This window comes from Rutidosis leptorrhynchoides, chromosome 3, assembly GCF_046630445.1.
Source record: "Rutidosis leptorrhynchoides isolate AG116_Rl617_1_P2 chromosome 3, CSIRO_AGI_Rlap_v1, whole genome shotgun sequence".
Lineage (NCBI taxonomy): Eukaryota > Viridiplantae > Streptophyta > Magnoliopsida > Asterales > Asteraceae > Rutidosis > Rutidosis leptorrhynchoides.
This window is the reverse complement of record NC_092335.1, coordinates 290,892,532-290,917,391: the sequence shown is the minus strand read 5'-3', so window position 1 is coordinate 290,917,391 and position 24,860 is coordinate 290,892,532. Positions and strand designations below refer to the sequence as shown.

The 24,860-nt window shown below is 35.6% G+C and overlaps 1 protein-coding gene across 1 annotated transcript; it reads right to left on the bottom strand.

Annotated features, from left to right (window-relative positions):
* Window positions 1–97: 97 nt before the first annotated feature.
* LOC139897410 (uncharacterized) lies at window positions 98–23,819 on the bottom strand. Its single transcript, XM_071880104.1, has 4 exons — window positions 23,294–23,819; window positions 770–888; window positions 564–679; window positions 98–469 (listed from the first exon to the last, which is right to left on the bottom strand). The coding sequence occupies exons 1-4, from the start codon at window positions 23,706–23,708 to the stop codon at window positions 211–213; spliced, it is 909 nt and encodes a 302-aa protein (XP_071736205.1). The 5' UTR covers window positions 23,709–23,819; the 3' UTR covers window positions 98–210.
* Between the last annotated feature and the right edge of the window lie 1,041 nt (window positions 23,820–24,860).

Sequence of the window (24,860 nt, the reverse complement as noted above, 5' to 3'; positions counted from 1 at the left end):
AATGATCCGTGGAAGAGTATGATTTTGTAAAGTTTTAAAAATGCTTCCGCTCGCTTTGAATTTGTATCATACTCCAACAATAACATCATCAACTACAACTTTGTTTATTGTTTCTCGGCACGTGTCTTGTAATGATATATCCAGCGAACAATGAGGCAGTCTTTTTAAGTTAACAAATTCATAATACAAACCAACAAATATCAAAGGATATCAGATCTTAAAGCAACTGCAGTTTACAAAGCCATTAGCGTTATCCTGCTGCAATTGCATAGGTTTTAGGAAGTTACTAGCATTGCGTGGAGATGGTTCTGCCGTGGAGGATGGTGATGGTGATGGTGGTTCTTTGGTCAACTGGTCTTGCACTTCCTTTCCTTCACATATGACCTTAACCTCGCAATATGGTGGTGCGTTATGTACTATTTGATCAAGAGTCTCACCACCGCCTTTTTTGCTACTATTCCTAAGTTTCCTATTATCAACGGTAAAAGAATTAAAACTGATAATATATTTTAAGAAATGGGACGAAATTATAACATGAGATAGTTGTGTACCACTGCACTTACTTTAGGTTCGATTTGGTGGTTCCTAACACCAACTTTCTTATATTTAGAACTGGAATGAGGTCGAGAATGGCTTTTGCTTCCATATCACTCTCAATAAGCACAGTTTCAACTTGGACCTGTTACACATCAGTTCAAGATAAAGTTGATACTCGTAATAATAATCGTAATCGTAATTAGGTTTAGAACACCGAGTATGCATATGGTACCTTTGCAGAAGAGCAAACAGAAAGAAACTTATGGAGGTATTCACGTCTCTTGCTTCTTTCTTGAATCAAATAAGCTTCCTTTTGCTCCGGGTTTGCTTGATTTAATGGTAATCTTCCCACTATATAAATCCGGTTCACATTCATTCATAATTTATATACTGAAGAATCGAATATAAGTTTAGTTTCACGTAAATATAAAACCACATACATTTTTATTATTTTATAAATTATTTTTCTATTATTTATGTTATTATGATCTACACATTTATAAAGGAAGTTTAGTATGTCTAAATGTTTTAATAATGTGAAAAGAATTACACGTTACAAAACTTATTAATTCTCAACAATCTGGATCATAACAATAATAATAACAATGAAAATAAAATTAAAGTGGAAATTAGAAATTAAAAGGAAATCGTTGGATTAATTAATTATTTTTTATTAGAAAAAGTAGAAATTAATTTTAATAAACCAACTTTACTGCCTTTATAACCTTAGACATTCAAAGATATGCACTACAACAGCCACACAATATAACAAAAGCTCACCTTTTCTACAAGACGTAAACTGGCGGGATGAAAACATGTGAGAATACAAACTAAAAATACTCTACACCATTTATACCACAAAATACTCTACACCATTTATACCATCCAAAACAAAAAATATTAATCCAAAGTGGTAGGATCAAGAGGGAAGTAACCATTCGGGGGGAAGCGGGGGAAGCAAAAACTTTTTTTTTTTTTCGTTTTTTGAAAAAACTTTGTTCACGAACATTATAGATGAGATGAAAATATGAACATTTAGTAGAGACACTTTGTGATAAATGTTTTTATTTTGGCGGGAAAACGCTCGAAGAAGTAATATATAACAATTATCTTGTTTTTCGAGCGTATTTCGAGGTTTTAGCTATTGGGGTTTAGATATTAGGGTTTAGATATTAGGGTTTATAGGGTTTAGATATTAGAGTTTAGAAATTTATGGTTTAGGGTTTAGATTTAGGGTTTAGATTTAGGATTTAGATTGAGTTTTTAACACGAACGGTTTAGAATTTAGAGTTTAGGGTTTAGGGTTTAGGGTTTGGTGTTTTGGGTTTATGGAATAAACCCAAAACACCAAACCCTAAACCCTAAACTCTAAATCGGGCTAAATTTTACTTCACAAAACATGAAAAAAAAACGTTCATATTCTTCAAGAACAATATTATTTTGAATGTTATTTTTGTCGATCGTTTTTCCGCCTAAATAATAACATTCATCACGAAGTGTCTCTTCTAAATGTTCATATTTTCGTGTGATCTTGATGCCGGAAAAAAAAAATTTCAAAAAAAACGAATTTTTTTTTTTTTGCTTCCCCCCGCTTCCCCCCGATTGGTTACTTCCCCATTGATCCTGCCCCTTAATCCAAACACTTATAATTTTTTCAAAACTTGCAATAATGAATGAGGTATTAAACTGTATAACAAGAAAACTTATTGTAAAGTGTATAATCGCATTATGATAAATTGATAGGAATCAAATAGAATTGACATTGCGATTCAAATTCTTACATTGTTTGGTTATGTATTTAAAAGTTGTCAACTTAATGTAGTTGCATCAGGTGTACGTGTTTGTAGTGGATCAATGAAGATAGCTTCCATCAATAGTTATGGTACACAGAAGAGGCGTAAAGGACTTGAATTAAAGACGTTTCTACTTTCAATCATGTTTAATTTTTGGACTTACAAGAGTCGAAGATGATTTTTTTTAGAGACGTTTCGTCTCAAGTATATTTAGGAGAATTATACTATTGATTATGTTGTAAGCTTATCTACGAGTCGTTATGGAGGTATCATATCCATTTAGGATCATGCTTCATTCGTTAAATAAGATATTTGATAATTATGTTATCGTGAAAAGGAAAACTTAGACGTTATTATGGTTAGTATTTATGCTCCTCAAAACGCTAGTTAGAAGGTGGTTTTGTAGAATAAGGTATTGGATGCGTGCCATGTTTATTATATTACTATAAGTGCTAATGTTTTTTTGTCCAAACTGAAAAATATTATGATGAAGATCAAGGAGTGAAGTAGGAATAACATATTGGTTCACAATAATCAAAACAAAATATACTTCTTCGGGTTATTGACCTAGACGATAAGGTCGAAGCTGGTTTAATTACGTCTACTGAGATTAATGAACGCTTCAGAAGGCTAGGATTGAGTGGGACGTGGAAGAGGACGAGAATACTATGTTTTTTCATGGTGTGATCAAACATAAGTGTGCCATTTAATCTATTTAAGTAATCATGGTGGATGGTTCTTGATAACAGGTTCTTTAATTTTATAAAAACAAATTTGATTGTAAAAAAATTTGTACTTGTTTTAGCGATAATAAACCATCGGAGGTTCTTTCTTTAGAAGATCAGGAAATAGGTTTTTTCAACTCATGTTGAGATTAAAAAGTTGTTTGGGAATGTGGTTGTTCGAAAGTTCCTGAACCAGATGAGTTCTCGTTTCTTTTTATCAGAACTTACTGGGAAATGCTGAGTATTGACTTTTGTACAGCTGTTAGGGACTTTTTTTTAAAGCTTAAATGCAGCTGTTAGGGACTTTTTTCGACAGCTCGAATGCCAAATGTAGCTAGTTTGTCTTTCTTATCTCATATCCCAAAGGTGATTAATCCGATTCATATTTCAGATTTTTGGTCGAATTTCTCTTGTAGGTGTTCTTTACAAGGTAATTATGAAACTTTTTACGAATTAGATGTGGCAGGTTGCTGACAAGATTATTAATCTAGAACAATCTGTATTCATGTTAGGTCATTAAATTTTGGATGGTCCTTGAATATTAAGTGAAATGATATCTTGAATCAAGAAGTCAAAAAGAAAGTTACTACTGTTTAAAGTGTTAGAAGACGATATCTATTATTTCTGGATGATCAAATGTTCATACAAAGCACCAATATATAGGCATAAACCCTACAAGAGAAGATGAGCTAAGCCAAAGAACATGGGCTAACTTATGGGCTAATAATAGCTAGTCTAACATCCCCCGCAGTAAGAGCGGGAGTGCTGCGGACGCTCAAACTAAACCTAAAGTCATCAAACAAGGCATACGAGAGATCTTTAGTGAAAATATCCGCAAACTGATATCTCGAAGGCACATGAAGAACTCGGACATGTCCTTGAGCAACCAAGTCTCTAACGAAGTGAATGTCAATCTCGATGTGTTTGGTTCGTTAATGTTGCACCGGATTGGAGGACATATATACAAAGCTAACGTTGTCGCAGTAGACGAGAGTAGCTGAAGTAAGAGGACAGTGCAACTCATGGAGAAGATTACAAATACATCATGTCTTTGCAACAGCGTTTGCCACACCGCGGTACTCGGCCTCAGCACTGGAGCAAGAAGGAGTAAGTTGTCGTTTAGACGACCATGATAGCAAGTTGTTCCCAAGGAACACACAATAACCAGATTTAGTGCGTCTGGTGGTGGGGCATCCAGCCCAATCAGTGTCAGAGTAGGCAACCAAGGTGGTAGGTGATGATGCGTACAACTGTAAACCAAGATCTATAGTACTCGGAATATACCATAAGATCCGCTTGAGAGCGTGAAGATGTTGCTCTCAGGGATTGTGCATGAAGATGCAAATCTGCTTAACAGCATAAGTGATGTCATATCTAGTAAAGGTCAGATACTGTAATGCACCTGCGAGACTGCGATATAGAGTCAGATCCTGCACTGGAGGGCCGTGAGTAGTGAGTTTGGCCACTGGTTCGCCCGGGGTTCTACATGGGTGACATGTGGCCATATCAGCACGTTCTATAATCTCTGTGGTGTACTGTTTCTGAGATAGAGATACCCAAAAAATAGTTCAGCGACCCTAGATCGGTCATGGAAAATTTCTTCGTGAAGAGAGGCGATAATCCGTCGAAGTAAACATGTAGAAGAGGTTGTCCGGATAATGTCATCAACATAAAGGAGCAGGTAGGCAGTGTCGGAGCCCTAGCGATAGATAAATAGAGATGTATCACAATGGCTATTATAAAAACCAATCCGCTGAGCAAACCCTTCAAACCGCTGAAACTAAGCCCGAGGTGCCCGCTTGAGGCCGTATAAAGATTTCTGCAAAAGGCATACATAATCAGGGTATCTAGGGTCCCGAAAACCTGGAGGCTGGTGCATGTAGATAGTCTTAGATAACTGGCCGTGAAGAAAGGCATTCTTGACATCCAGCTGATGAACAACCTAGTATCGAGAAACAGCCAGGCTGAGAATAGTCCATATAGTAGTCGGTTTAACAACCGGACTGAAGGTCTCTCATCACAATCAACCCCAAGCTGCTGGCTGTGTAGTGACCCGAACTTTTCCATGTTTATATATATTAATTGAGATTGATGTTTACATGATTAAATGTTTCCAACATGTTAAGCAATCAAACTTGTTAAGACTTGATTAATTGAAATAGGTTTCATATAGACAATTGACCACCCAAGTTGATCGGTGATTCACGAACGTTAAAACTTGTAAAAACTATATGATGACATATATATGGATATATATATATAGTTAACATGATACTATGATAAGAAAACATATCATAAAGTATATTAACAATGAACTACATATGTAAAAACAAGACTATTAACTTAATGATTTTTAAACGAGACATATATGTAACGATTATCGTTGTAAAGACATTTAATGTATATATATCATATTAAGAGATATTCATACATGATAATATCATGATAATATAATAATTTAAAATCTCATTTGATATTATAAACATTGGGTTAACAACATTTAACAAGATCGTTAACCTAAAGGTTTCAAAACAACACTTACATGTAACGACTAACGATGACTTAACGACTCAGTTAAAATGTATATACATGTAGTGTTTTAATATGTATTTATACACTTTTGAAAGACTTCAATACACTTATCAAAATACTTCTACTTAACAAAAATGCTTACAATTACATTCTCGTTCAGTTTCATCAACAATTCTACTCGTATGCACCCGTATTCGTACTCGTACAATACACAGCTTTTAGATGTATGTACTATTGGTATATACACTCCAATGATCAGCTCTTAGCAGCCCATGTGAGTCACCTAACACATGTGGGAACCATCATTTGGCAACTAGCATGAAATATCTCATAAGATTACAAAAATATGAGTAATCATTCATGACTTATTTACATGAAAACAAAATTACATATCCTTTATATCTAATCCATACACCAACGACCAAAAACACCTACAAACACTTTAATTCTTCAATTTTCTTCATCTAATTGAACTCTCTCAAGTTCTATCTTCAAGTTCTAAGTGTTCTTCATAAATTCCAAAAGTTCTAGTTTCATAAAATCAAGAATACTTTCAAGTTTGCTAGCTCACTTCCAATCTTGTAAGGTGATCATCCAACCTCAAGAAATCTTTGTTTCTTACAGTAGGTTATCATTCTAATACAAGGTAATAATCATATTCAAACTTTGGTTCAATTTCTATAACTATAACAATCTTATTTCAAGTGATGATCTTACTTGAACTTGTTTTCGTGTCATGATTTTGCTTCAAGAACTTTGAGCCATCCAAGGATCCATTGAAGCTAGATCCATTTTTTCTCTTTTCCAGTAGGTTCATCCAAGGAACTTAAGGTAGTAATGATGTTCATAACATCATTCGATTCATACATATAAAGCTATCTTATTCGAAGGTTTAAACTTGTAATCACTAGAACATAGTTTAGTTAATTCTAAACTTGTTCGCAAACAAAAGTTAATCCTTCTAACTTGACTTTTAAAATCAACTAAACACATGTTCTATATCTATATGATATGCTAACTTAATGATTTAAAACCTGGAAACACGAAAAACACCATAAAACCGGATTTACGCCGTCGTAGTAACACCGCGGGCTGTTTTGGGTTAGTTAATTAAAAACTATGATAAACTTTGATTTAAAAGTTGTTATTCTGAGAAAATGATTTTTATTATGAACATGAAACTATATCCAAAAATTATGGTTAAACTCAAAGTGAAAGTATGTTTTCTAAAATGGTCATCTAGACGTCGTTCTTTCGACTGAAATGACTACCTTTACAAAAACGACTTGTAACTTATTTTTCCGACTAGAAACCTATACTTTTTTTGTTTAGATTCATAAAATAGAGTTCAATATGAAACCATAGCAATTTGATTCACTCAAAACGGATTTAAAATGAAGAAGTTATGGGTAAAACAAGATTGGATAATTTTTCTCATTTTAGCTACGTGAAAATTGGTAACAAATCTATTCCAACCATAACTTAATCAACTTGTATTATATATTATGTAATCTTGAGATACCATAGACACGTATACAATGTTTCGACCTATCATGTCGACACATCTATATATATTTCGGAACAACCATAGACACTCTATATGTGAATGTTGGAGTTAGCTATACAGGGTTGAGGTTGATTCCAAAATATATATAGTTTGAGTTGTGATCAATACTGAGATACGTATACACTGGGTCGTGGATTGATTCAAGATAATATTTATCGATTTATTTCTGTACATCTAACTGTGGACAACTAGTTGTAGGTTACTAACGAGGACAGCTGACTTAATAAACTTAAAACATCAAAATATATTAAAAGTGTTGTAAATATATTTTGAACATACTTTGATATATATGTATATATTGTTATAGGTTCGTGAATCAACCAGTGGCCAAGTCTTACTTCCCGACGAAGTAAAAATCTGTGAAAGTGAGTTATAGTCCCACTTTTAAAATCTAATATTTTTGGGATGAGAATACATGCAGGTTTTATAAATGATTTACAAAATAGACACAAGTACGTGAAACTACATTCTATGGTTGAATTATCGAAATCGAATATGCCCCTTTTTATTAAGTCTGGTAATCTAAGAATTAGGGAACAGACACCCTAATTGACGCGAATCCTAAAGATAGATCTATTGGGCCTAACAAACCCCATCCAAAGTACCGGATGCTTTAGTACTTCGAAATTTATATCATATCCGAAGGGTGTCCCGGAATGATGGGGATATTCTTATATATGCATCTTGTTATTGTCGGTTACCAGGTGTTCACCATATGAATGATTTTTATCTCTATGTATGGGATGTGTATTGAAATATGAAATCTTGTGGTCTATTATTATGATTTGATATATATAGGTTAAACCTATAACTCACCAACATTTTTGTTGACGTTTTAAGCATGTTTATTCTCAGGTGATTATTAAGAGCTTCCGCTGTCGCATACTTAAATAAGGACGAGATTTGGAGTCCATGCTTGTATGATATTGTGTAAAAACTGCATTCAACAAACTTATTTTGTTGTAACATATTTGTATTGTAAACCATTATGTAATGGTCGTGTGTAAACAGGATATTTTAGATTATCATTATTTGATAATCTACGTAAAGCTTTTTAAACCTTTATTGATGATTATGGTTTGTTTTAAAATGAATGCTGTCTTTGAAAAACGTCTCATATAGAGGTCAAAACCTCGCAACGAAATCAATTAATATGGAACGTTTTTAATCAATAAGAACGGGACATTTCAGTTGGTATCAGAGCGTTGGTCTTAGAGAACCAGAATTTTGCATTAGTGTGTCTTATGTAGTTTGTTAGGATGCATTAGTGAGTCTGGACTTCGACCGTGGTTACATGAAAAATGATTGCTTAACAAATTTTGTTGGAAACTATATATTTTTAACATGTGAATATTATGTGATATATTAATCTCTTAACGCGTTTGATATTATGTGATAGATGTCTACCTCTAGAACAAGTCCCATTGACTCACCTAATAATAATGAAGAGTCAAATGTAAATTGGAATGATTCGTGGACTGATTCACAAGTTCCCGAAGAGGAACCGGAAGAAGAGTCGGAACCAGAAGAAGAATCGGAATCGGAAGAAGAATCGGAACCGGATGAAGAAATAGAACCGGTGGGGGAAATAATAAAACGGTTAAGTAAAAGAAAATCCTCAACCAACCGACCAAGGTTAATTATGGTCAATGGTGTTTCCGCTAAGGAAGCAAAATATTGGGAGGATTACCAATTCTCCGATGAATCGGATTCCGACGAGAATTCCGATGATGTTATAGAAATTACCCCAACTGAATTTAAAAAGGCAAAAGAAAATAATAAGGGAAAGGGCATAAAAATAGAGAAATCTAATTCCAACCCCGATGAACTTTATATGTATCGTCAACCCCCGAAGTCCTTAAGTTGTAACAATGACCCGGGAACCTCTAAACCACCTGGTTTTTCTAAACCAATGTGGAAAATAACGGCTCGTATTAGGGGAACATCATATATCCCCAGAAACTTGGGAAAACGAACCAAAACCAAAGAAGAAGAAACAAGCGAGTCGGAATAAGATAGTTGTATTCGTGTGGTGTAATATATGTAATATAGTGTGCTTATGCTTTATGATATATGTAAAAATTGCTTGTATTAGTAAGTATTTTTTTATGAATCTAACTCTTGTCTATTTTACAGTATAAAAACACAAAATGGATAGACAACCCAATATTTTAAGAGACCTACCCGGAGACATGATTGATGAAATCTTGTCTAGAGTCGGTCAGAATTCCTCGGCACAACTATTTAAGGCGAGATCAGTTTGTAAGACATTCGAAGAACGTTCCAAGAATGATTTGGTTTATAAAAGGCTTTCGTTCGGAAGATGGGGGATATCACATTGGGAAATCCATAAGTTACGATGTGTTTACTTTGACGCATATATTGCGGGGAACCCAAATGCTATTTTACGCAACGGGTTAAGAAATTATTTTGACTCAGTATATCCAAATATAGGACTTCGTGATTTAGAAAAAGCGGCTAACATGCAACATAAAGAAGCATGTTATGCTTACGGGTTAGTAATGTTCGCTTCTCACCAAAGTGAGAACAAGAACATCGGGCTACAACTATTAAACAAAACGTTCCCTCAAGTGACGGAGTCGGTAATTGGGGTAAGAAATGAGGTTTTTAGGTTATTACGAGACTGTTGGTCATTACGTAACCCTCGTCCCTTTGACGACGTTACAACACGCTGTCTTATCAACGGCCATAACGGTTATGTTCCACAAGACCAAGGATGGGAAGTAATCCTAGTAAAACCAGAATGCATGACTTGTTTCTGGACGTATGAATTACGTGTCTTTATTGCCTTTGCTGAACGACTTGTGTACTAGCTAGAATTATCTTCACAACCATCTTGTATCAAATTTATTGTGTGCTATATTTCATGCTATATGTAAAATAAGTGGTATTGTAAGTTTGTAAAATATTGTGTAAAAGTTTGAACGCGAAATATTATTACAATCTGTTTTTCATATAGAATTGTAGTAGTTGAATTGTATATTAGCTACTAAGTATGAACTTAACGGGTAGGTACTACCCGAATTTAAACTTATAAAACGCTAATATGAAGAAAAAGCTTTTATAAATGAGTTCATATTATGCTACGAAATACTATTAACTACTCTTAATATTCTGTATGATTAACTCGTTCCATTTAACTATTTTGAAGGAAATGGCACCGACTACTCGACACACTGTGAATATGAATGAAGAGGAATTCCGTACTTTTCTAGCTTCAAACATAGCTGCAGTACAGGCTGCGCTATATACCAACAATAACCTTGGATCTGGCAGTACAGGAAATCGTGTAGGATGCACCTACAAAGAATTCACTGCCTGCAAACCTTTGGAATTTGATGGAACCGAAGGACCGATCGGATTGAAACGGTGGACCGAGAAGGTCGAATCGGTGTTTGCCATAAGTAAGTGTACTGAAGAGGACAAAGTGAAGTACGCTACGCATACCTTTACAGGTTCTGCGTTAACATGGTGGAATACCTATATAGAGCAAGTGGGACAAGATGATGCGTACGCACTACCGTGGTCAGCATTCAAGCACTTGATGAACGAGAAGTACCGTCCCAGAACCGAGGTCAATAAGCTCAAGACAGAACTTAGAGGGTTACGAACCCAAGGATTTGATATTACCACGTATGAAAGACGATTCACAGAATTGTGCCTATTGTGTCCGGGAGCATTCGAAGATGAGGAAGAGAAGATCGACGCGTTTGTGAAAGGATTACCAGAAAGAATCCAAGAAGATATAAGTTCACACGAGCCCGCCTCCATACAACAGGCATGTAGAATGGCTCACAAACTAGTGAACCAGATTGAAGAAAGAATTAAAGAACAGACTGCTGAAGAGGCCAATGTGAAGCAAGTCAAAAGAAAGTGGGAGGAAAACGGTGATAAGAATCACCAATACAATAACAACAGCAATTATAACAATAATCGCAACAACTATCCTAACAATCGCAACATCAATCGCAACTACAACAAACGGCCCAACAACAACAACAACAACAACAACAACAGCAACCACAACAATCATCTTAACAACAATAATAACCGCAACAACAACAACAATCAGAAGCAACTATGCCAAAGGTGTGAAAAGAATCACTCGGGGTTCTGCACCAAATTTTGCAACAAGTGTAAAAGAAATGGTCATAGCGCGGCGAAGTGTGAGGTCTACGGACCAGGGGTTAATAGAACGAAAGGAACAAATGGTGTCGGAACGAGTAATGGCGGAGCAAGTAGTGTCGGAGCAAGTTATGCCAATGTAGTTTGTTATAAATGTGGAAAACCAGGCCACATTATTAGAAATTGCCCGAACCAGGAGAACACGAATGGACAAGGCCGTGGAAGAGTTTTCAATATTAATGCGGCAGAGGCACAGGAAGACCCGGAGCTTGTTACGGGTACGTTTCTTATTGACAATAAATCTGCTTACGTTTTATTTGATTCGGGTGCGGATAGAAGCTATATGAGTAGAGATTTTTGTGCTAAATTAAGTTGTCCATTGACGCCTTTGGATAGTAAATTTTTACTCGAATTAGCAAATGGTAAATTAATTTCAGCAGATAATATATGTCGGAATCGAGAAATTAAACTGGTTAGCGAAACATTTAAGATTGATTTGATACCAGTAGAGTTAGGGAGTTTTGATGTGATAATCGGTATGGACTGGTTGAAAGAAGTGAAAGCAGAGATCGTTTGTTACAAAAATGCAATTCGCATTATACGAGAAAAAGGAAAACCCTTAATGGTGTACGGAGAAAAGGGCAACACGAAGCTACATCTTATTAGTAATTTGAAGGCACAAAAACTAATAAGAAAAGGTTGCTATGCTGTTCTAGCACACGTCGAGAAAGTACAAACTGAAGAAAAGAGCATCAATGATGTTCCCATTGCAAAAGAATTTCCCGATGTATTTCCGAAAGAATTACCGGGATTACCCCCACAGCGATCCGTTGAATTTCAAATAGATCTTGTACCAGGAGCTGCACCAATAGCTCGTGCTCCTTACAGACTCGCACCCAGCGAGATGAAAGAACTGCAAAGCCAATTACAAGAACTTTTAGAGCGTGGTTTCATTCGACCAAGCACATCACCGTGGGGAGCTCCTGTTTTGTTTGTTAAGAAGAAAGATGGTACATTCAGGTTGTGTATCGACTACCGAGAGTTGAACAAACTTACCATCAAGAACCGCTACCCACTACCGAGAATCGACGACTTATTTGATCAACTACAAGGCTCGTCTGTTTATTCAAAGATTGACTTACGTTCCGGGTATCATCAAATGCGGGTGAAAGAAGATGATATTCCAAAGACTGCTTTCAGAACACGTTACGGTCATTACGAGTTTATGGTCATGCCGTTTGGTTTAACTAATGCACCAGCTGTGTTCATGGACCTTATGAACCGAGTGTGTGGACCATACCTTGACAAGTTTGTCATTGTTTTCATTGATGACATACTTATTTACTCAAAGAATGACCAAGAACACGGTGAACATTTGAGAAAGGTGTTAGAAGTATTGAGGAAGGAAGAATTGTACGCTAAGTTTTCAAAGTGTGCATTTTGGTTGGAAGAAGTTCAATTCCTCGGTCACATAGTGAACAAAGAAGGTATTAAGGTGGATCCGGCAAAGATAGAAACTGTTGAAAAGTGGGAAACCCCGAAAACTCCGAAACACATACGCCAGTTTTTAGGACTAGCTGGTTACTACAGAAGGTTCATCCAAGACTTTTCCAGAATAGCAAAACCCTTGACTGCATTAACGCATAAAGGGAAGAAATTTGAATGTAATGATGAACAAGAGAAAGCGTTTCAATTATTGAAGAAAAAGCTAACTACGGCACCTATATTGTCATTGCTTGAAGGGAATGATGATTTTGTGATTTATTGTGACGCATCAAAGCAAGGTCTCGGTTGTGTATTAATGCAACGAACGAAGGTGATTGCTTATGCGTCTAGACAATTGAAGATTCATAAACAAAATTATACGACGCATGATTTGGAATTAGGCGCGGTTGTTTTTGCATTAAAGACTTGGAGGCACTACTTATATGGGGTCAAAAGTATTATATATACCGACCACAAAAGTCTTCAACACATATTTAATCAGAAACAACTGAATATGAGGCAGCGTAGGTGGATTGAATTATTGAATGATTACGACTTTGAGATTCGTTACCACCCGGGGAAGGCAAATGTGGTAGCCGATGCCTTGAGCAGGAAGGACAGAGAACCCATTCGAGTAAAATCTATGAATATAATGATTCATAATAACCTTACTACTCAAATAAAGGAGGCGCAACAAGGAGTTTTAAAAGACGGAAATTTAAAGGATGAAATACCCAAAGGATCGGAGAAGCATCTTAATATTCAGGAAGACGGAACCCGGTATAGGTCTGAAAGGATTTGGGTACCAAAATTTGGAGATATGAGAGAAATGGTACTTAGAGAAGCTCATAAAACCAGATACTCAATACATCCTGGAACGGGGAAGATGTACAAGGATCTCAAGAAACATTTTTGGTGGCCGGGTATGAAAGCCGATGTTGCTAAATACGTAGGAGAATGTTTGACGTGTTCTAAAGTCAAAGCTGAGCATCAGAAACCATCAGGTCTACTTCAACAACCCGAAATCCCAGAATGGAAATGGGAAAACATTACCATGGATTTCATCACTAAATTGCCAAGGACTGCAAGTGGTTTTGATACTATTTGGGTAATAGTTGATCGTCTCACCAAATCAGCACACTTCCTGCCAATAAGAGAAGATGACAAGATGGAGAAGTTAGCACGACTGTATTTGAAGGAAGTCATCTCCAGACATGGAATACCAATCTCTATTATCTCTGATAGGGATGGCAGATTTATTTCAAGATTCTGGCAGACATTACAGCAAGCATTAGGAACTCGTCTAGACATGAGTACTGCCTATCATCCACAAACTGATGGGCAGAGCGAAAGGACGATACAAACGCTTGAAGACATGCTACGAGCATGTGTTATTGATTTCGGAAACAGTTGGGATCGACATCTACCGTTAGCAGAATTTTCCTACAACAACAGCTACCATTCAAGCATTGAGATGGCGCCGTTTGAAGCACTTTATGGTAGAAAGTGCAGGTCTCCGATTTGTTGGAGTGAAGTGGGGGATAGACAGATTACGGGTCCGGAGATTATACAAGAAACTACCGAGAAGATCATCCAAATTCAACAACGGTTGAAAACCGCCCAAAGTCGACAAAAGAGCTACGCTGACATTAAAAGAAAAGATATAGAATTTGAAATTGGAGAGATGGTCATGCTTAAAGTTTCACCTTGGAAAGGCGTTGTTCGATTTGGTAAACGAGGGAAATTAAATCCAAGGTATATTGGACCATTCAAGATTATTGATCGTGTCGGACCAGTAGCTTACCGACTTGAGTTACCTCAACAACTCGCGGCTGTACATAACACTTTCCACGTCTCGAATTTGAAGAAATGTTTTGCTAAAGAAGATCTCACTATTCTGTTAGATGAAATCCAAATCAACGAAAAACTCCAATTCATCGAAGAACCCGTCGAAATAATGGATCGTGAGGTTAAAAGACTTAAGCAAAACAAGATACCAATTGTTAAGGTTCGATGGAATGCTCGTAGAGGACCCGAGTTCACCTGGGAGCGTGAAGATCAGATGAAGAAGAAATACCCGCATCTATTTCCAGAAGATTCGTCAACACCTTCAACAGCTTAAAATTTCGGGACGAAATTTATTTAACGGGTAGGTACTGTAGTGACCCGAACTTTTCCATGTTTATATATATTAATTGAGATTGATGTTTACATGATTAAATGTTTCCAACATGTTAAGCAATCAAACTTGTTAAGACTTGATTAATTGAAATAGGTTTCATATAGACAATTGACCACCCAAGTTGATCGGTGATTCACGAACGTTAAAACTTGTAAAAACTATATGATGACATATATATGGATATATATATATAGTTAACATGATACTATGATAAGAAAACATATCATAAAGTATATTAACAATGAACTACATATGTAAAAACAAGACTATTAACTTAATGATTTTTAAACGAGACATATATGTAACGATTATCGTTGTAAAGACATTTAATGTATATATATCATATTAAGAGATATTCATACATGATAATATCATGATAATATAATAATTTAAAATCTCATTTGATATTATAAACATTGGGTTAACAACATTTAACAAGATCGTTAACCTAAAGGTTTCAAAACAACACTTACATGTAACGACTAACGATGACTTAACGACTCAGTTAAAATGTATATACATGTAGTGTTTTAATATGTATTTATACACTTTTGAAAGACTTCAATACACTTATCAAAATACTTCTACTTAACAAAAATGCTTACAATTACATTCTCGTTCAGTTTCATCAACAATTCTACTCGTATGCACCCGTATTCGTACTCGTACAATACACAGCTTTTAGATGTATGTACTATTGGTATATACACTCCAATGATCAGCTCTTAGCAGCCCATGTGAGTCACCTAACACATGTGGGAACCATCATTTGGCAACTAGCATGAAATATCTCATAAGATTACAAAAATATGAGTAATCATTCATGACTTATTTACATGAAAACAAAATTACATATCCTTTATATCTAATCCATACACCAACGACCAAAAACACCTACAAACACTTTAATTCTTCAATTTTCTTCATCTAATTGAACTCTCTCAAGTTCTATCTTCAAGTTCTAAGTGTTCTTCATAAATTCCAAAAGTTCTAGTTTCATAAAATCAAGAATACTTTCAAGTTTGCTAGCTCACTTCCAATCTTGTAAGGTGATCATCCAACCTCAAGAAATCTTTGTTTCTTACAGTAGGTTATCATTCTAATACAAGGTAATAATCATATTCAAACTTTGGTTCAATTTCTATAACTATAACAATCTTATTTCAAGTGATGATCTTACTTGAACTTGTTTTCGTGTCATGATTTTGCTTCAAGAACTTTGAGCCATCCAAGGATCCATTGAAGCTAGATCCATTTTTTCTCTTTTCCAGTAGGTTCATCCAAGGAACTTAAGGTAGTAATGATGTTCATAACATCATTCGATTCATACATATAAAGCTATCTTATTCGAAGGTTTAAACTTGTAATCACTAGAACATAGTTTAGTTAATTCTAAACTTGTTCGCAAACAAAAGTTAATCCTTCTAACTTGACTTTTAAAATCAACTAAACACATGTTCTATATCTATATGATATGCTAACTTAATGATTTAAAACCTGGAAACACGAAAAACACCATAAAACCGGATTTACGCCGTCGTAGTAACACCGCGGGCTGTTTTGGGTTAGTTAATTAAAAACTATGATAAACTTTGATTTAAAAGTTGTTATTCTGAGAAAATGATTTTTATTATGAACATGAAACTATATCCAAAAATTATGGTTAAACTCAAAGTGAAAGTATGTTTTCTAAAATGGTCATCTAGACGTCGTTCTTTCGACTGAAATGACTACCTTTACAAAAACGACTTGTAACTTATTTTTCCGACTAGAAACCTATACTTTTTTTGTTTAGATTCATAAAATAGAGTTCAATATGAAACCATAGCAATTTGATTCACTCAAAACGGATTTAAAATGAAGAAGTTATGGGTAAAACAAGATTGGATAATTTTTCTCATTTTAGCTACGTGAAAATTGGTAACAAATCTATTCCAACCATAACTTAATCAACTTGTATTATATATTATGTAATCTTGAGATACCATAGACACGTATACAATGTTTCGACCTATCATGTCGACACATCTATATATATTTCGGAACAACCATAGACACTCTATATGTGAATGTTGGAGTTAGCTATACAGGGTTGAGGTTGATTCCAAAATATATATAGTTTGAGTTGTGATCAATACTGAGATACGTATACACTGGGTCGTGGATTGATTCAAGATAATATTTATCGATTTATTTCTGTACATCTAACTGTGGACAACTAGTTGTAGGTTACTAACGAGGACAGCTGACTTAATAAACTTAAAACATCAAAATATATTAAAAGTGTTGTAAATATATTTTGAACATACTTTGATATATATGTATATATTGTTATAGGTTCGTGAATCAACCAGTGGCCAAGTCTTACTTCCCGACGAAGTAAAAATCTGTGAAAGTGAGTTATAGTCCCACTTTTAAAATCTAATATTTTTGGGATGAGAATACATGCAGGTTTTATAAATGATTTACAAAATAGACACAAGTACGTGAAACTACATTCTATGGTTGAATTATCGAAATCGAATATGCCCCTTTTTATTAAGTCTGGTAATCTAAGAATTAGGGAACAGACACCCTAATTGACGCGAATCCTAAAGATAGATCTATTGGGCCTAACAAACCCCATCCAAAGTACCGGATGCTTTAGTACTTCGAAATTTATATCATATCCGAAGGGTGTCCCGGAATGATGGGGATATTCTTATATATGCATCTTGTTATTGTCGGTTACCAGGTGTTCACCATATGAATGATTTTTATCTCTATGTATGGGATGTGTATTGAAATATGAAATCTTGTGGTCTATTATTATGATTTGATATATATAGGTTAAACCTATAACTCACCAACATTTTTGTTGACGTTTTAAGCATGTTTATTCTCAGGTGATTATTAAGAGCTTCCGCTGTCGCATACTTAAATAAGGACGAGATTTGGAGTCCATGCTTGTATGATATTGTGTAAAAACTGCATTCAACAAACTTATTTTGTTGTAACATATTTGTATTGTAAACCATTATGTAATGGTCGTGTGTAAACAGGATATTTTAGATTATCATTATTTGATAATCTACGTAAAGCTTTTTAAACCTTTATTGATGATTATGGTTTGTTTTAAAATGAATGCTGTCTTTGAAAAACGTCTCATATAGAGGTCAAAACCTCGCAACGAAATCAATTAATATGGAACGTTTTTAATCAATAAGAACGGGACATTTCAGGCTGCGACCATTAGCAACGAGACGAGCCTTATACCTGCTCAAATTATCATCTACATTAAACTTGTGCTTGAAGAGCTACATGGAGCGAACTATGTTCGTGTCCAATGGGCGGGGCACAAGTTTCTTAGTACTATTTTTAATTAAAGTCTTAAATTCATCAATCATAGCTTGTTTCCAATTAGGGTAACAAAGTGTGTCCGAGTGAGTGCGAGGACTAGGAGAGATGACAGAGTTACGAAGATTATGCCGTTGAACGGGCTTAGTGGTACCAGTGCGGGGTGCGGGTGATCATAGGGTGAGTAGACTGAGATGCGGTAGTGGTGGTAGCCTCAGTATGAGGAGGCTGTGCCTCCGGAAGAGTAGTAGTAGGCACGGGGTGAGTGGCGGTAACCTCAACAGGAGGAGGCTGAGTCTACGAAGTAGCAATAGTAGCCTTAGGAGGAGGAGGCTGTGTCTCCGGGAGTGAGTGAGTGGGAGTAGTAATGATGGGTTCAGAGAGGTGAAGGGTATGAGAGAAAATATTAGGTGGGGGTTCCAGGAAATCATAAGAAGGAGGTTGAGTGGGAGTCATGGAGCTAAATGGAAAGGAGGTTTCATCAAATGTAACATGGCGGGATAAGATAATTTTGTGGGTAGTAAGATCGAGACAACGGTAGCCCCGGTGGTTCGACGGGTAGCCAAGAAAGATATAGGGAGTAGAGCGAGGTTCAAGTTTATTTGTGCTGTGAAGGTACGGGTAGCAGAGACAACCAAAGACACGAAGAGTGGAGTAGTTAGGTTTTTGTTTGTAGAGGCAAATATGTGGAATGTCGTGCTTTATGGTGGAAGAAGGGAGAATATTGAGAAGATGGGCAGCCATATGAAGAGCTTCAACCCAGTAGATAGGCGGAAGATGAGCTTGGAATAGAAGAGTGCGAATGAGGTTGTTAATTCTGCGAAGCATTCGTTCAGATTTACCATTTTGCTGAGAAGTGTGAGGGCATGAGAATCAGAATTGCATACCGTTAGATTGTAAAAGATGATGAAATGCGGTATTATCAAATTCACCACCATTGTCGCATTGAAAGGCTTTGATTTCTTGGTTAAATTGAGTTTTTACAAAGGTACGAAATTGAACAAATGTCTTAAGAGCATAAGATTTATAACGTAATGGAAATACCCAAACATAATGAGTAAAATGATCAAGGAAAATAATATAATATTTCAAACCATTAATACTAGCAACAAGAGAAGTCATAAATTAGAATGAATAATATCAGAGGGAGAAGTAACATTGGAACTAGAAATAGAAAATGGAAGACACACATGTTTGCCAAGCTGACATGCGTGACAAAACAAAGGAGACATACTTTTATTGCACAAAATATCTCTATTAGAAACAAGTTTACGAAGAACATCATGTCCGGGATGACCGAGATGTTGATGCCAAGTGACGGGGCTAGCGATGAGAGCATGCTGAAAAGAATGAGGTGTGACGGGGTACAAATCTCCGGTGCTATCACATCGGAGAAGAAGCTGACGCGTCAGATAATCCTTCACAGAAAAACCAAAAGGATCTAATTCAACAGAAATAAGATTATCACGTGTAAATTGACGAATGGAAATTAGATTTTTAACTATGTTAGGTGTAACAAGGACGTTATGTAAGTGTAGCGGTCGGTGGGAATTAGGCAACAAGTTATGGCCGGTATTGGCGATGGGAATGGTGTTCTCGTCACCGATAGTGACTGACAGATATTTGCAATTATTAAAAACGGTACTCAGATTATTAATACAAGAGGTGAGGTGAGGTGAGGTGACGCAACAGTATCCATATTCCATTTTGAATCTTGAAGGGTAGTAGGCTGTTGGTAAGTGTAAGCTTGTTGAGGCCCAATTATTTGTTGTGGCCCATGATAAGATTGTTGTCCAAAAAATAGCGACTATTAGGCCTGTATATTGGGCCAAGTATTAAACTGATGTTGCAGCCCATATATACTGGAAGGGTTGGGCTTGTGATTGGAGTAACGTTGGTTTTGTTAATATTGGTGATTTGTTACATATTGATTTATTAGGTTTTGTTGAGCTTGTATAAGTTGTAAAAGGTACGTCTCCAATGAGTTCCATGATGATACCTTAAGTTTTCTTTTAAATACAAACATCTACTGATTTGACTTGTATTGAAGCCCACCGCAAATATTGAATATTCTGTAATTCTTTGTATTGATGTCGAACAAACTTTCCACAAAATTAAATTATAATTTGTGGTGTGCACTATTTGATCGAAATTAGGCAAACTGGAAAAGTTCACTCAATTAATTAATTGATATACCATATGCCCTCATTGTTATTGATAAAAGCATATAGATTATGGCAGTCTATAATACACAAGTGTCGAAAAAAAAGTGGCAGAAACAAGAGAAGCTTACAACCGGCTGCCAATTTACGGTTTCAACAGCGGCTACGATAGACAAGGGTGTAGATGCCTATTTTTTTAATACGGGATCGAAAGAACCGAAGGAGAAGCAAGGAGCAGCGACTAATCTCTCTGGTTTTTTTTTTTTTTTTTTTTTTTTTTTTTTTTTTTTTTTGAGAACGATTTGGATGATGCGTAGGGGTTGAAACACCCTAATAGGCTCTGATTACCATGCTAGAAGGCGATATCTATTGTTTCTGGAAGATCAAATGTTCATACAAAGCACCAATATATGAGCATAAACCCTACAAGAGAAGATGGGCTAAGCCAAAGAACATGGACTAACTTATGGGCTAATAATAGCTAGTCTAACATAAAGTAGATTTTGAAAAAGCTTATGATTTAGTGAGTTGGGAATATCTACTTTTCATGGTTCGATCGCTTGGCTTTGGACCCAAATGGTCAATGGATTGAAGGTTGCCTGTTCTCGGCTATAGCATTTGTTATAGTTAATGGTAATACTACTCGGGAGTTTCTAATGGGGATTGATGCAAGGTGACATTAAGTCCTTACTTTTATATGATTAAAGTAGTGAAAGTAGGTGATTCAAGTATAACTTTATTACACGTAATATACAAGGAGTGATGTGCTAATTATTTCTGATTGGCGCATGAATGACATGCCTTGCATTCTACGGGTTTTGACATTTTTACCTTGCTTTGAGTTTTTAAATTAATCTGGTGAAACCTAACTTATTCGGGATGTGTGTTACCAGAGATGAGGTGGAGCTAATGCAGTGGCGATTCTTAGAATGAAAACCTAATGGGGTCCTACTTTTTTTTCAAAACTAAATATAATTTGAGGGTATTCTAGTGGTTGTTTACCTTTAAATAACCATAAATTTTAAAAATATATGGGGTCCTATGATTAAATTTAGCGGTGTCCTATACAATTTTAATAGTAGATCGTCTAAAAAATTTTTAATTTAACGGGGTCATAGGACCCTACTCCACCAAGGGTGGAGTCGCCACTGCTAATGGCTTCGAGTTATGGTTGACGTGTTGGTGAGTTCTCGACTATGTATCTTGGTCTTACGATAGGCTCGAATATTATTAATTTGGTTAGAAATTGGCAAGTGTAGGTGAATAAATTCCAATCAAAGCTTGCTAACTGGAAAGTTAATCTCATTTCTGTTACTTCTATTGGCGGAAAAGTGACTTAAGTTAAAGCGGTTTTGGGAAAGTATTCACATTTATTATCTTCCGATATTTAAAAGCCCAAAATATATCATTAAAATCCTTCAAGCGATTCACTTTAAGTTTCTTTTTTTTTTAAGTGGCAAGGGTTCGAAGCAGAGGCGGATTTAGTGTATTGGGGGGGGGGGGGGGGGGGCTGCAATCAAACTAAAGCGCACACTAGAAAAGAAAGGGCTTAGCCTTCGAAAGGCGCCGGCTACCTTCTTACTGACAGCACAGCTACGTGCTGGCACTCAATTAGTAGCGCTGGCACGTCACTCGGCTCCTCGGCTGACTTCGGCTACGGTGGATTTCGAAATTTTAGTGAAATTTTTTTCGGTTTTTCGATTTCACCCCCGGTGGAATTTTTTTTTTTTTGCCCCAAAACCTCCATATTTTGCCCCAAAACCTTAGTATTTTGCTCAAAAACCTCTAAATTTTGCTCAAAAAACTCTATATTTTGCTCCAAAACCTCTATATTTTGTCAAAAAAAAAAAAAAAATCCTCACGTTTAAAAAAAATTCGCCCCCGGTGAAATTTTTTCATGGATCCGTCACTGGTTCGAAGAGTAATATGGCAGATGTTAAATGGGATACTATTTTGTGGGTTGGGAACGATGAAGCATCTATTTTTTCAGTGTACGGTTGCTATCGAGTAGTGGAGGTTGCTTCGAGTATGGTTGGAATGCTCTATGCTTGTTTTCTCTTCATAGTTGAAGTTTAAGTTGTGGTTCGGTGGCTAGAATTCTTCTTCTATCAACAAACATCGTGTTCTTGGCGATTGTGGTTACCATGCTTTGGGTTACATGACAATATCGTAATCGAGTCTTTAATGATAGTTCGTCAAAACTATGTAATATATTTGATTTAGTTAAGTCATGTATATTTCTTGGTTAAAACATAGAAGTTCAACAATTTCAAATTAGATTTTGTGACTTTTAAATCCTTTTGTAATTTCTTCTCTAGCATTTTGCTAGGTAGTTTTAGATTTTTAATATATTTTGTTGTTAAAAAAAGTTTCTATTAAGTTCCTAGGATTAAAGGAATTGGAATTCCATTTTCTACGTTGATTTCAGTGCCTTCAAATACTAGAAATTAGAATAGTTATTTCACCTATTTTTTACCATACACAACTAAATTATTAAATTTGGTCAATAATAGAAAGTATATTTATATATTTATTATTCACAAAATTACCTAACCCAGTTCCCTAATGGCGTGAAAGTCTTGATTATAGACCCACAATTACTCAATCACCATCAACCCCACCTACTATTGATTAATTAATTACGGAGTATATTTCTAAAATTTCGTCATTTTCTGACTTTATTGGTCAAACATTTGAACATTGATTTCCCAAAACCCAGTTTATACGAGTTAGAACAAATCAAGACATGTTATCCAATGATATTTATTTGGAATGGAAATTGAAAAAAACCAGTTATGTGATTAATTATAAGATGAATTGAGACTTACGAGGAGTGGGGATAAATCGCAGCTCGGGGAATACGTGCACCAGATAAACGATGCTCGAGTCATCAAGATCGGTGCCTAACGTCCAAACCAACGCATCCATGCTCGCCGAACAAAGTTCTTGAGTCCCTCTCCACGTAACCACATACACGACATCATTCACATTTTGATCATTATCAAAAGAAAACAAATTACGATCATTATTATATTCTTCTCCTATAGATGGCATTACTTTAAACCCTCCATCGTCATCTACTTCTTCTTCTTCCTCTTCCTCGGTTATCTCATGATGACTGGTGCTGCTATTGTTACTCCAGTTATTGAGTCGGTAGTTGTCGAAGTCAACTATATTGATCATCGGCGGTAGCGATGGCATATCGACATCAGAACCAAAGAATTCGATCTGTTTCTCCGCCATTATTTATTGGAACGATGCCTTCAATTTGTTTTACCCAATAGATAGATTGCACGGCAATGTGTTGTCCTACGCCTACTATGTATGTATAGTTTCGTTGACAATGATAACCGTTGAAACGGTGTCAATTATACGGGGTATATCCATATTCTCACGAATAACAACTTATTTAAAACTAAATTATTTTATAATATAAGTTAAAGCGTACAAAACATTCTTTTGTATACTGTATTTGTTAATTTTTATTCCATCCGTCCGAAATTGGATTATATTCAGACAAAGGAATTACATAATTAAATAAACATAGTTGATAACTTTTTTAGGACGGCGATATCAAAATCACCTAGAGGAAATTAACCACCTTCGCGATCATATGTCACTCACACACATGTTAGGTGGAAACACAAATCGTAATGATGTTGGCAGTACCATTGAAGGTTGGAAAAATCTCCCTAAGACCTTCCCAAATCAAATTGATGTTGGTTGTACCATCAATGGTTGAATACTCCCGCTTGGAGTGGGAATCGAACCTGAGATTAGGAGTACTCCAAGTTGAATCTCACTCCATCCCACTCAAACCAAGGCTTCGGTGGTAGTTAATAACTAGTTTAAGACATAGTTAATATTACTTTACTTACTTTTAAAAATGACAGTTTTACCTTAAGTAATTAACGAGGATAATAAGCTTGCACTTTACTGCGGGGTTATTTTTCAGTTAACGGGCGGTTAATTGAATGTTTTAAAAAAGCATTATAATTGTGGCTAATCGAAAGCTCAAAAAATAAAGGAAAGGAAAAAAGGAAGTGAAAAGGGTTGTAAAAAAATTACTTCATTGTGGGGTAGTTTTAGTGGTTTATCGGGCGGTTAATTTCTTATTTAAAAAAGACGATTAACCGTCGGTTAATTAAGTGTTTCAAAGATAAATGAAGGGAAAAAAGGAAGTGGAAAAAGATGTAAAACAATAACATCGTTGCGGCGTGATTTTGATTGGTTAACGATTGGTTAATTTAAATTAAAAAAAAAGATTAACGGTCTGTTAATTGAACGTTTAAAAAAGAAGGGAAATAGGAATTGAATTACGTTGTTAAAAAATAATGCATAATAGTTAAAAAGTAATGAAAAATACCTCGAAGTTGGAAGTATTTACAAGTTTGG